The following is a 14,390-nucleotide window of genomic DNA, read 5'->3' as shown; positions in this document are numbered from 1 at the left end:
CACGAACCTGTGTCCCCTGCATCGGCAGGCGGACTCTCAACCACTGCGCCACCAAGGAAGCCCCGATTTTTTTTTTTTGCATTAGTTTGTCAAGTTCCATGAAAAACTCTGTTGGGACTTTTATTGGAATTCGATTTAATTTTTAGATTAATTTTGGCAGAATCGACATCTTCGCAATATTGTCATCCTATCTGTAAAAATATCTCATCAATCAAGCTTTTCTAAAATGCCCTATAATAATGTTTAATAGTTTCTCCATCACATTCATACATGTGACTTTAAAAAATTTATTCTTTTTTATGTTATTTTTTTTTCTTTTTTTTTTTTTTGCGCATGTTATTTTTGACTAGAGTAATTCTTCTATTTTTAAATTAGCCACTATTGTCATGTAGGAATGTTTTTAATTTTTATATGTTGATACTATATCCAACTAACTTTCTAAACTGTCCCATCAGTTCTAATAATGGTTTATAGATCCTTTTGGATTTTCTGTGTAGACAGTAGTGTCTGAAAATAAGGAGAATTTTTTGTCTTCCTTTACAGTTCTTCTACCCCTTATGTTTTTTTCTTGTCTTACTGCTTTGGGTAAGTCTTTCCGTACAATGTTGATTAGATGTTGGCATTCTTATCTTTTTTCTGACATTAGCAGTAATGCTTTAACTGTTTACCATAAAGTATGATGTTTGTTCCAAGACTTAGATAGACACTTCTTTCTATTTTGCTAAGTTTTTAGTGTGAATGAAAATTGAATTTTATTGAATACATAATCATCCTGTAAGAAAATTAGCATATGATTTTTCTCCTAATCATAATGTGGCAAATTATATTAATAGGCCTTCTGATTTGAATCATATATACACTACTAGAATAAACCCTACCTGGCCATAATGTTTCATGTATTTATGCATAATGAGTTTGATTTGTATTTTTTTAAGAACATTGTTATGTTTGTTCATAAATGACAGTAGTGTATAATTTCTTTCCTTGTACTGTCTTTTTTTTTAAGATACTTTCCTTATTTTAATGTTATCTGTTTTAAAATTAAATTTATTAATTTTTAATTTATTTATTTATTTATTTATTTTTATTAAATTTATTTATTTATTTTCGTTGCAGTGCGCAGGCTTCTCATTGTGGTGGCTCCTCTTGTTGCGGAGCATGGGCTCTAGGCACACGGGCTTCAGTAGCTGTGGCATACGGGCTCAGTAGTTGTGGCTCGTGGGCTCTAGAGCACAGACTCAGTAGTTGTGGCGCATGGGCTTAGTTGCTCCGCGGCATGGGGGATCTTCCTGGACCAGGGCTCAAACCCGTGTTCCTTGCATTGGCAGGCGGATTCTTAACCACTGCACCACCAGAGAAGTCCCCCTTGTACTGTCTTTGTTCGGTTTTGGCATATTACTAGATTCAAATTGTTATTTCACAAAATCTTCCAACATGAACTGTTTTGGAATGCAGTTGAGATTTCATTTTTGCTTTCTTTTTTATAGCCAAATCTTTCTCTCATAATCCCTTTAACAGCCTGGAAATTTAAGACTCTGGTTTGGTGTCTGGAAGAAATTCCCAAACGGTCAGGAAACAGGCTTTGTCCAAGAAACCACTTTCCCCATTTTAACTTGCCCCTAAACTCCCAAAATTTGGGGGTTTTTTAACTGCACACAAAAGAAGAGATGTCAGTTGTTTTTACACAGCATCCCTCTCTTGGAATACAGAAGAGTTATCTAAACAGTAATTTGAATCTTTCTTTAATGATGAAGAGTGAGGAAGCAGAGACCATTCCTCTGTACTGGAATTCTACTTTTACATTATTTTTTAGCAAGTTAAAATCATAAGTTCTCTTCCTTCCTCAAAAGATGAGAGTAAAATTTTCCTTTTTCCTTCAACCCTTTCTCTTTATTCAGTATACCTATGTTGGGTCACTACTGTGTTTAAAACACTGGGCTAAGTCTAGTAGTATAAAGATGAATGACATCATTGTGTAGCAGAGGCAACAAGTCATATAATCAGGAAATAAACAAAATGCTTTGAGAACTGAGGAACAAGCAATTAATTTTGTCTGAGGGGCTAGTAAAAGCATCACAGAGCAAGTAACTTATGTCTTAAGACAAAACATTATTTGGGCCATGCTATTTTTTCTCCTTTGAAATGTAATTTAGAAAGCAAATCATGGGATACATACAACAATAAGGCAGGGAAAGGTGGGGGCAGTTATCATTTCTTTTAATGCCTTTTCACACCACCAAAATGTCTTCAACTACTGCACAATGGTAGAAATATATTTTTACCTGCAGGCTTTCTTCTTGTAGACTTTTCAAGACCAGTGCTAATGTATCAGTGAAATTAATGGAGCATTTGGTACTATTAACCTCACCCCATTTTCTATTCCCTCATGCATGTGTGCCTCTGGATGCAAACAAGTTACAATGCCAGCTGACCTAGTTGCGTGGGTGGGAAAAGGAAGTGGTGCTTAGAGTCTATTGCACATTGGACGGAGAGAGGCCCTTTTCCTGAATCTGGCTCAGTGTAAGGCAATAGAATCTTCAAGGTCGTATTACAATTCCTGACTTCAAGTCCACATCAGTGGTCAGAGAAAGTGTTACCTGGAATATGTTCTGTAAAAGAGAACTGTGCTCCCTCTAACTGCCCATCCAAATAAGGGACTTGAACTCAAGTAAGAAATCTTATTTTCTTTTTCATAATCCTACTCGAAAAGGAGGAGATATTTGGAACAGTTGCTCTGGGAAAAGGGAAAATACCCCAGACCTGAAGGTAGAATGACTCTAATTTTAGCTTGAGTACAAAACACAATCTGTGACTCACTCCTTCCTGCTACTGTACTTGTAAAGTTGTTCATTCGTTATACTGATGCAATGAGAAACCTAGTCCCCACCCCGTTAGGCTGTAACTCTAGAATGACAGTCTGTGTCTGGTCTTTATAGAGTCCCTGATCTCCCACATTTCATGGCCCCATCTGGGTTCCCATAGTACATGATGTATTATTTTATGTTTAGTCGTCTTCTGTATCTCCCACACTCCCCGTTGTTCACCAAACACCAGCCAGTGGCTTCCTTTCTACACCTCCCATAAGAACACACCGTGTTCATTCTGTCCTTAGACTCACTATCAATTTCTTAAATGACTTTCTCTTCCAACCTTCCCCAAACTCAGATATCACCTCCTCAGAGAACATTCCATGACTGCCCCAATGCTCCTCCTCCACCACCCAGCCTCAGTTGCTCTCTACCACATTGTCCTCTTTATTTCCTTCCTAACATAGTACAATATCTTATTCTGTTGGGTTTCTCTTGTTTTTCAGTAAAACCAATACTTTACTGTTTTTTCACATAAACATTCTTATTAAGCAATATTGTATTATGATGTGTAAGTTTCTATTGGTAAAAGAATGAAATCTCATTTAGTTTCTTTTTTTTAAAATTTTATGTTATTATAATAAGAGCACTTAACATGAGATCTACCCTCTTAAATTTTTAAGTGTTCAATACGTTATTGTTAACTTAGCTACAAAGTGGTACAGCAGGTTCAACCTGTTTAGCTGAAACTTTATGCCTGTTACTTAGCAACTCCTTCATTTACTCTTACCCCCAGCCCCTGCTAACCACCATTCTACTGTCTGATTCTATGAGTGTGACTATTTTAGATTTCGCATGTAAGTGGAATCATGTACGATTTGTCCTTCTGTGACAGGTTTATTTCACTTAGCATAATGTCAAGGTTCTTCCATGTTGTCACAGAATTTCTTCTTTTTTAAGGCTAAATAATATTTCATTGATTGTATATATATATATATATATATATATATATATATACCACATTTTCTTTATTTATTCATCTTTATCCATTCACGGACATTTAGGTTATATCCACATTTTAACTATTGTGAATACTTCTGCAATGAACGTGGTAGTGCTGATATCTCTTCAAGATTTTGATTTCAGTTTTTGTAGATAAATACGCCAAAGTTGGATTGCTGGATCATATAGTAGTTCTACTTTTAATTTTTTGGAGAACCTCCATACTGCTTTCCATAGTAGCTGCACCATTTTGCATTCCTATCAACAGTGCACAAGAGTTCCAATTCCTCACATCCTTGCCAACGTTTGTTTTCTTTTGTTTGATATTGTGTTGTTTATTTCTTCAGTTATTAACACTTATCACTCCTGATCAGAACATAAGCACCATAGGACAGAGCCTTTGTCCATGTTCTTTACCCCATCACCTCAGTGCCTATAGCAGTGCCTGACACACAAGGCTTTCAGTAATTACTATGTTGAATGGAGAACAAACAGGGTGCTTGGCCAACTGTATCAGGATGATTGCTCTGATGACAGAGCTTGAAAGAAATCCAAATACTTCCTCCTCACTGTTTCCATTATTTTAGAAAAGGGTTGTAAAGGAAAGCGGGCCAAGTGATTCACACAAGGCCTTCCAGGTAGGCAGTATGAGATTGAAGATACTGTGATGCAGAGTCTAGCCCTCAGCTTTCTTGATTCGATCAGGAAACAAATCTTTCAATAGATGTGTTTATCATAGAGTGTGGGACTGGGATTCAAAAGCCCTGATACTAACCCCAGCTATGCCATTAATTGTTAGCTGTATGACCTAAGGTAAGCCACCTCCCTTTTATGAGTCATGGTTTTCCCACCTTAAAATTAAGGGGTAGGACTGGAAGGTATCTGAGCTTCCTCCCAGCTCTGGTTGTTGAGCAATGAAGGCCATTCATTTATAGGTGAGCCATACTAGAGCCTGGGTGGGTCCCCTGAGACACTTCCTCCTACCAGGAGATTCAATCTGGAGATGAAATTAAAGATCAAAGGGTAGCTTGATGAGCATAACATTGAGAACACAGGGAGTTAAATATTGTCAAGGAGTATTTCTATTAAGCCTTGAGAAGTAACATGATGGATTCTGCTCAAAATTCTTCTGTGCTCAGAAAGAGGATTTATATTGAAAGACCTGGATACAAAACCTCTATCCAGGGCACCCCATCCTCCAGTAATGGAAAACACTGGTCCAGATATGTTGCTTCCTTGGCTGTTCTTTTTCTTTGATCTTTTCTCTTACTTCATCCAGTATTTAGATCCTAATGATTAGATTTCAACTGTCTTTAATTTAATCATACCCATCTTTCTATAAAAGATATTGATACAAATATCAGAACTATATTTAAACAAAACAAAAATAATCTTACAGATGGTATGTTTTTATAGGAATATTAGGAAAGAATGTTTGAAATTGGGACTATTCTGAAATCATGCACTGGTAAAGTTCCTTTCAGAGTACAAGATAGATGCGTCAATGGATTTTAATGTAACAGGATATAGTATATAATGGTTTCAGACTCCAACAAACCTCTAAGAAACGACCATTTGTTGAGTTTCAGTGTCTTATCAAAGAAAGATATACATACTCACCTAAAAGGCTATTAAAATACTCCTCCCTTTTCTAATGACATATTTGTGTGAGGCTGTTGAATGCAGAGCAGATATGAGCATCCATCTGTGTTCTATTAAGGTAGATATTAGAGATTTGCAAAAATGTAAAACAGTGCTGCTCTTCTCATTAAATTTTGTTTTGTTTTATAAAATCTAATTATTTTTCACAGAAAGTTATTTGTATTAACATGTACTAAATTTATAATTTATAATTAAATGAATTGATCTTTTAAAAATTATATAGCAGTCTTAATTTCTAATGTGTTGATATAATCCACATAAAGAATTTTTAAGAAGTAAATAGGTCTTGACCCCAAAAAGTTTGAGAACCACTGCCTTGAGTAAGGAGCCACCCTATGCAAAGCTCCACTTCTGTGCAGAGTTTATGGTCGGCATTGTGGTGTCTCTCCTTCAGACAGGAAAGGATAAATGAAGATTCTCAGGTATTTGAGGAGAACCTCTAACAAGAAAAACAGAAGCCCAAATGATCAGAGGAAAGGTAGTTGAGCATAAAGCACAGAGCAGGAAAGATAAGTCCAAAATCATCATCCATCATCACCATCTCCTTGGAAATAAGAGAAGATTTTCGCACCCATAAAATAAGAATAGAAACATCAGAAGCATCCAGAGAGCATGTAAACACACACACACACACACACACACACACACATACACACACACACACACACTTTGAAATTAAAAGTCAGATAGTAGAAATGAAAAAATTCAGTAGAAGGGATAGAAAATAAAGATGAAGTCTCTCAGAAGACAGAATGATAAACAAGAAGATGGAAAATAGGAGAGGAAGAATGAGAAAGATTAAAGTATCTAATCTAATGGAGGGGAGGGAATATTAAAGCCATAATTCAAGAACAGAGTTTCCCTGGCTTTTTGGTCACAGGATCTGTACATGCTTAAAAATTACTAAGTGCCCAAAAAGCTTTTTTGTTTATGATTTATGATGTTTCATTTACCATGACAGAAATTAAAACTGAGAAACTATTAAAATATCAATGGGGACTTCCCTGGTGGTTGAGAATCCACCTGCCAATGCAGGGGACACGGGTTCAAGCCCTGGTCCAGGAAGATCCCACATGCCACGGAGCAACTAAGCCCATGTGCCACAACTACTGAGCCTGTGCTCTAGAGCCCACGAGCCACAACTACGGAGCCCATGTGCCACAACTACTGAAACCCGCGTACCTAGAGCCTGTGCTCTGCAACAAGAGAAGCCACCACAATGAGAGGCCCGCACACCGCAACGAAGAGTAGCCCCTGCTCGCGACAACTAGAGAAAGCCCGTGGGCAGCAGCGAAGACCCAACACAGCCAAAAATAAATAAATAAATTTATTTAAAAAGAAAAAGATATCAATGTATTCAATATTGATAATAAATCCACAAATTTCTAGAAAAATTTACTACTCTTCCCACTAACATTTGTGTGTGTGTTGGGATTGTTTTACATTTTTGCAAATCTCTTTACTGTTTGACCTACTAGAAGACAGCTGGATTCTCATATCTGCTTCTACTTTCCATCTGTGATATCACAGGTCACGTGGCCTCTGGAAAGGCCGGTGTACTCTCACAAGAGAATGAAAATAAAAAATCTAACAGTGTCAAAGTATTTTTATAAAAACATTGACCTTACGGACTTTCTGAAGGGATCTCAAGAACCCAGGGGTCATTTTGAGAACTGATACTCAAGAACATTTCCCAGATTTTCAAATTGGCTCTGTGCATGAAAAGACCCACCTCAACACCAACCATCACAGCATTTCAGAACCATATTAACAAACAGAAAACGCCAAAAACCTCCAGAATTGAAAAACGGGTCACATGGAACCTATATCACAGATCAGAATGATATTGGACTTGTCAATAGCAGCATTAGAATCCATAAGGCAGCATATAGCTCCCTGAAAACTGAGGGAAAATAACTTCCAACCAAGAATTCTATATCCATCGATGTTATCAGCCAAGTGTGAAGGGAGAACATTTTGAAACAGGAAGAGTCTCAGAAAATGTACTGCCTGTCACCCCTACTGGAGCAGTAGAATCTCCCAAAGGAGACAAAATGGCTTAAATGGTGTCTTAAGAAACAAGGCATCCAACTTGAGAGCTAGGAAAGGGCACCATCAGGATGGTGTTGAAGAGAGGACCCAGCAGGCCTGGAGAGCACCTGTCCAGGTGGGAGTGGAAGGACAGACAGCTCTAGGGGGGAGGTCACCAAGAAAGAACACAGCCCGTAGATCATCTGATGTTTGAACTCAATGAGACAAGGGTTATACTTCTGATGCAAAGTTGGAAGGTAAATTAGTGGAGTGTATTTTGAAAACAAAGCAAAAAAAAAAAGAGCATTTGAACTCCAGGGAAAACATGGTTGTACAGGAAAGGAAATGTAGTTATGGTACACTCCAAGGCTGAGCTGAGAATAATATTTACATAGTCTTTAAAGTGTAAACTCCGGGGACTTCCCTGGTTGCGCAGTGGTTAAGACTCCGCGCTCCCAATGCAGGGGGCCCACGTTCGATCCCTGGTCAGGGAACTAGATCCCCCATGCATGCTGCAACCGGGAGTTCACATGCCACAACCAAGGAGCCCACTGGCCTCAACTAAGGAGCATGCCTGCTGCAACCAAGACCCAGTGCAACCAAATAAATAAAGTAAATATTAAAAAAAGTGTAAACTCTGACTTTTAATCTAATTAAATTTCATAACAGAGCTTGTTGAGAAGATGGGAGGAAAGGAAGCTGGGGAAATTACGGAGTAAATAGCTAAAACTGAGAAAGAATGAAAATGCATTACCAGCATGTTTGGAAACGGGTACATACAGCAGAAAGAGCTAGGAGTTGAAAGTGTTTCTGGGGAGTGGCAGTCGAGAATGGGAAACGAAAAGCAAGAAAGTGTAGAACTATTTTTATCATAATTCCTGTAGAAGTGTTTAACCTTTTATTAAATATGTAACACACAGCTAATTAAAGTAAACACTTAACATATCAAAATACATATCAATCCAAGTTATATGGAGTGCAATTTGGAAATGTGTTAACATTTAAACTGAGAATGCCCGATGACTCAGCAATCCCATTTATAGAATTGTATCCAGCCATGGGAGATCTGTTAAATTAACGATGCTACATCCACACCATGAAATATTATGCAGTTAGTTACTTAAAATAATGAATCATTAAAAATAATATAGATTTTCATCTGAAGAAAGAGATTTCCTCCCCTGGCACATCTTTCCTTTAGAGCAGTATCTCCATGTACAGTGTTATATTTGTCAGTGTGATTTTTCACTGAAGGTCTGACTCTTCCAGTGGATTCCAAGCTCCAAGAGACCAGGAACCATATCTCACTTGGCTCACTGGTGTGTTTGTTCTTAGTGCTTTGCACAGTATCTGGTACCTGGAAAGCTATTGGATGAATGAGTGAGTATGTGTGAGCATGCGTACAGATGTTGACAAACTTCTAGAAGACTGAAACCGTTAGGTAGGGCTTATCTCTGGGTGGGAGAGTTACAGGTCAGACCTGTGTTTACACCCCTGCTCCACCACGACCTTGGGCAAGTCCCTTATCTAAGGCTTGGATATAATGACAAGAGGTCCTCAGTTATCCAATTAAATATGATTCCTTGTAAATGCCATATAAATATTTAAACTTCTAAGTTATTTAAAATGTCCTCAACTCTCAGACCACAACCTAATACATTCTGGCTTTTATTTTTTTATTAGTGAACTTCTGCAAGACTTGGAAAACTGTGAAAATGATCCTGTGGCCATAGCAGAATGCTTTGTGTCCAAGGTAAGCAGGGTTCATCTCTCTGAGCCAACCAAGACAGAGACAGAGCACACATTGTTTTCATTTTAAGGTTAAAATGACCATTGTGTTCCATACTGGCTGAGGTTCACCGCTAATCTCTCTCACTCTGAGGGGTTTTTTCTCCCCACTAGCTAGGGAAAACAAACAAACAAACAAACACAGTTCCCAGTAAGTTAGGAAATGCTAATAACTTAGTAGTTGTCCTAGAACTTGTATAGTAGCTAAATGATGTTACATATCTTTCCCAGGAAAAACTTTAAGCTTGAGGAGAGTCCAGATTAGAGAAATGTTAAAAAAATAAATACATATACAATACCACTAGACCAGTTACAAAAATCTGTTAGAATATAAATAGTATTTATATATATATATATATATGGCACTAGCCGAGTCATTAGGGGGATAAAGAGAGCCGAATTAGTCTCCTGCATCTTAAAAATGCACTCTAATTTTCCTACATTTTTCTTAAGTTGCACTGATGGTTTAGAAAAACACAAGGAAAGGGTTTGAATTTTAAAGCTTAAATGACAGTTTATGTTCTGTACCCAGATAAGAGAGAGACTTCTGAAACTTACAAGGGAATCCTTTACGATAGCGGTCCCCAACCTTTTTGGCACCAGGAACCCGTTTCATGGAAGACAGTTTTTCCGCGGGGGTTTGGAGGGGGGATGTTTCAGGCGGTGATGCGAGGGATGGGGAGCGATGGGCAGCGGCAGGTGAAGCTTCACTCGCTCTCCCGCCACTCGCCTCCTGCTGTGTGGCCGGGTTCTTAACAGGTCTCGGACTGGTACTGCCCTGCAGCCCAGGGACTGGGGACCCCTGCTTGACAGCATTACTTTCTCGACATACTACCTACTGTATATAGAATCTTACGTTTCTCTTAAAAATTCAACAGCTTTTGTTTAGAAAACCTCTAGCAGAAATTGTTTTTGCAGTAAAACTTCATGGGATTTTTGCAGTTGTGGTTTCAAATCTACAAAGGTTGAAGCAAAGCTCATGACAGTGCTTTGGGGTCAGCCCAGAGTTAGCACCTCATTTAGAATCCTGGAGTCCAGTGTGAACTTGGAGGTGTCCTCCCAGCCTGGCTGGGCTCTGAGGTTGTTCCACAGGGTCATTTCTGATGATCCAATGGTTTTGAATCCAAACATAACACTCTAGGTTCTACTCAAGTGTGGTTCCTTAAAGGTAGTTGATGGGCTTGTATATAAAACACTCCTGACTTTGTGGGTGCGAGTGTTTGTGCCCACACACTTACACAGTTCTTTTCACAAGCGGCCTGTGTTATAGTGAATTCTCCTGCAGGGTAGGAATTTGGAAAAGAGAAGGAAAACGAAAGAGGAAGAAATGGGTAAAAAAATAGGCTGAGTATATCAAAGAAGCTGTGTCACAATCACCACAGCACATAAACAACATAGAAGCTTTTGGAAACATTGGGGCTTTTACTGGTAACTGTAATCACATGTTGATTAAAGCTGGTCCAGCGTACGCTTAGCTCTGGCCTAATTATTCACGTAAAAGTTTGTTGATGTGCCAGGTTGCCAGCTCCCAAATCTGATTTCTCATTGTGATATTGCCAAGTTTAATTAGAAGACTGATTATAGCGCTCCATGCTCTGTGTGAGCCGGGAATCGTGAGGGAGTGCGGGGTCTGGCACAACCTGCTTCTTACTCAGCACCCTGAAATTTGGAAGATGTTACACTTCTGACACATAGCCAGTTGCTCACCTCTGGGGAGGAATGGAAAATTGCTTTAATTGAGAGGCCGTTAATGAAAGACGTAAAGCTGGCGGCTGCCATCTGCTTTTATCTGAGTCACTGGGGCTTCCACAGAGAGTCATCTTTGACCTTGCTTTTGTGGTATGGAGAGGCGACAGCAAGAGGAGAATACAGTACCTCTTACCTGCTGCTGCCCATAAAATAACAACAGGAGCTGTTGTTGTTGAAGCCATTCTCGCGAGGGATGGGGAAAGTCCTTACCAGGCAGACGGAGCTCTCTCCCAGCTCAGCGTTTCTCCACTCTTAGGACTCTGGAAACACCTGGAACAGGTTTCCTTGGTTTCCTGCCTTCACCTCCACTCTCATTTCCATCCCTTATCTTGACTGTCAGCCAGGCTGACCCTGGGCGGAATTAAGGAGGGAGACGAAGTTTGTCTTCAGAGACCCAACCTCCCCTTAACCTCCTCCTCTCCCCTGATGCGCGGCCCCCTCCCCACTGGAGCCAGGCACCACCACCACTTACTGAAATGATCCTCAAGAAAGTGCTGGTATCAGATATTGGTGTAATTGGAGTGCATTCAAGTCAGTGTCACCTTACCCCTATGCTATTTACATAGTAAGCCTTTCACATAGTGTCCTGTGAATCGTACTCAGGAATCAATGAGTGAGTGTGTGTGTGTGTGTGTGTGTGTGTGTGTGTGTTTGTGTGTGTGTGTGTGTGTGAAAAGGAGAGAGGTGGGGTGGGGAGAAATTGACCTTATGGCAGAAGAAACTCTAGAATCATACAGATTTCTATACTCTGGTTATTCATTCAATAAACATTCAGATCCCCTGTGTGTTCAGTTGGCCAGCCGTGACTGTCGTGTTTTGGTTCTTTCATAATTAAATGTCTCATTTTGACATCATCTCTAATTGCAACTTGAAAGAGTTGAATAACCAGAAGAAAATATCTATTTTTGTATAATTTTTTGTGTGTCATTGCCTTCTTTCTCCCTAAATGCTTCTGAAAAGGACTTGTGTGCATATATCCTAAGAAGTAGGTGTTTAGGGAATTAACTAACTAGGAGTTATTGACTTTTGTGTAAAGCCATTATTTGAATTGTCCACAGAGCTTATAAATCTAAGATCCAATATGCATTTGCTTCTATATTAAGAATATGTCAGTGATTTAAATCAAAACTGTCTAAGGTAGGAACAGAGCCATGATGTCACGAAATGCACAGAAATTCAGTTGTGCAGAAGCCTTGAGGCTTTATTAGGGTAGGTGTGTGTAGGTCACATAGATGATGTAATTTAAGTGTTTTCATTGAGGCCATCGTGTTTAAGTTTGGTATTCCATATGATCCTAAAAGTCCTTAAATTTGAGGAAGTCAGCCTGATAGTTGTTCAATCCCAGGCTGAGTGCAGCAGGAGGCAGGAAAGGAGCAAGAAACTGAAAGTGTGTGAACAGAACCCAGGGAGAGGCTCTAGCTTGGTGTCAATTTCCTAGAAGACCTTGGGCAAATCACTTTGCCCTTCTTATCGCTGGAGCCGGGCAGGACACTCCAGTGCCTTCAGGAGCTAAACAGGTGAACACAGTGCATGAATGGGCCCAGGTGGAGGCCAGAGCCATCGAGGTACTCATGTCTCAGGGACAGAAATGTTACCTGAAACTGTAGGCCCAGGGCCAGTGGATCTAATACTTTTTCAAGAGAAGCCAGAAATCAAGATATTTTTATCTTCTAACTTTTTGAATTTGGCAATTAATTTAGTTTTTTTTTTTTTAAATACTATGCTTAAAATTTTGGCAGCCTACTAGGTTGGCAAGGCCATGGGGAAACAGACACTCCTGTAATTGTGGGAAAACAAAATAGACCCTGTAGAGGAGAATTTGGCTATATGTAGCCAAATTACATGTGAATTCACCCTTTATTCTAGCAATCCTACTTCCAGAAATCTATTCCAAAGATATAGTGACAGAAACTCAACAAAGGTGATGCTATGCTTTGTAGTACTAATTGTTACAATTTATAAATCTATACAGTATATAGAAATAAATATTTTATATAAGTATAGGTACATATGCATATATAAATATATGTATAGAACTATATAATATATGGAAGGAACCCAAATGTCCACAAAACAAAAAGCTGGTTGAGTAAACTATGGTATATCCACATAATAGAATAGTACAAAGCAGGAAAAGCAAGTAAAGAATATCTCTGTAAACTACTAGAAAGGGGATGGGGTGGGGAGTATAGCACTGCCGTTCTCAGAGTGTGGTCTCTGGGCCAGCAGCAGCAGCATCATACAGGAGCTTGTTAGAAAGCAGATTCTCGGGCCCCACCCAAACCTACTAAAGCAGAAACTCTGGGGGTGCAACCCAGTAATCTGTGTTTTAATAGGCCCTCGAGGTAATTCTAATACTCAAGTTTGAGAATCACGGGCATAGCTTGTTTTTATTTATTCAGAAATAGGGGAGGTTATACTTATACTTAAATGTGTATGTTTAAAAAAATTTTTTAAGGATAAACTGTAAGATTAAAAATTGGTTCCTGATGGGGAAGGGAGGGAATAGTCTAGAATGGGAAAGATTAGAAGCCAGACATCTTTAAATGTACATTTCCTTGGAGAGTTGACTTTGAAACCATATATCTACTTTACATAGTTATAAACCAAAGTTAAAGTTGAAAACAGTCTTCAAAGCACAGGGAGATCAGCTGGGTACTTTGTGATCACCTAGAGGGGTGGGATAGGGAGGCAGGGAGACACGAGAGGGAAGAGATATGGGAACATATGTATACGTATAACTGATGCACTTTGTTATAAAGCAGAAACTAACACACCATTGTAAAGCAATTATACTCCAATAAAGATGTTAAAAAATTAAATTAAATTAAAAATAAAATAAATTTTTAAAAAAATTTTTTAATTGAAAGCAAAATGAAACAATGAGTCTAATTGCATATCCAGTTTGTGGCATGACCACACAGAGGAAATTCCAATCAACTGAAAAATATGCTATGGACAAAATACAACAAATACATCCTTAACTGTTTTCAGTAATGATATCATATATAATGGTGTTGGTATTGTTATTCTGGAATTATTGTGTATATTGTGGGATAAAGCAAATGAATATTTACATTTGTGTCACTGAGAACTGGAATTGGCAAGAGAAAGAAAATATAGAGTAAGAATGAGGCTAATTAAAAACACTGTAGTCCTGAATCTGAATTACAAGAATTAGTATGAACTAAGTATGTATTTTAGCTTAAAAAAAACACCGTATTCCTAGCTTCGTCCACTGAAAAGCCCTAGGAATAATAATTAACCTAGTAGCAAGAGCATCCCTAAAACTCAGATTGTGGTTTCCACATACTGCTTCCTGCCTAAAGGAATCAGGGCTCTGCGAAGAAT

The 14,390-nt window shown here is 38.7% G+C and overlaps 1 protein-coding gene across 1 annotated transcript in view; it reads left to right on the top strand.

Annotated features, from left to right (window-relative positions):
- PLEKHG1 (pleckstrin homology and RhoGEF domain containing G1) overlaps nucleotides 1-14,390 on the top strand; it is a 91,460-nt gene that overhangs the window by 37,317 nt on the left and 39,753 nt on the right. The window contains exon 3 of the mRNA XM_007458748.1: nucleotides 9,186-9,255. Within this exon, the coding sequence (XP_007458810.1) occupies nucleotides 9,186-9,255 (70 nt within the window). The remainder of the gene's footprint in view (nucleotides 1-9,185; nucleotides 9,256-14,390) is intronic.

Source organism: Lipotes vexillifer, unplaced genomic scaffold (genome assembly GCF_000442215.2).
Source record: "Lipotes vexillifer unplaced genomic scaffold, Lipotes_vexillifer_v1.1 scaffold639, whole genome shotgun sequence".
Lineage (NCBI taxonomy): Eukaryota > Metazoa > Chordata > Mammalia > Artiodactyla > Lipotidae > Lipotes > Lipotes vexillifer.
This window is presented reverse-complemented; position numbering and strand designations above follow the sequence as displayed.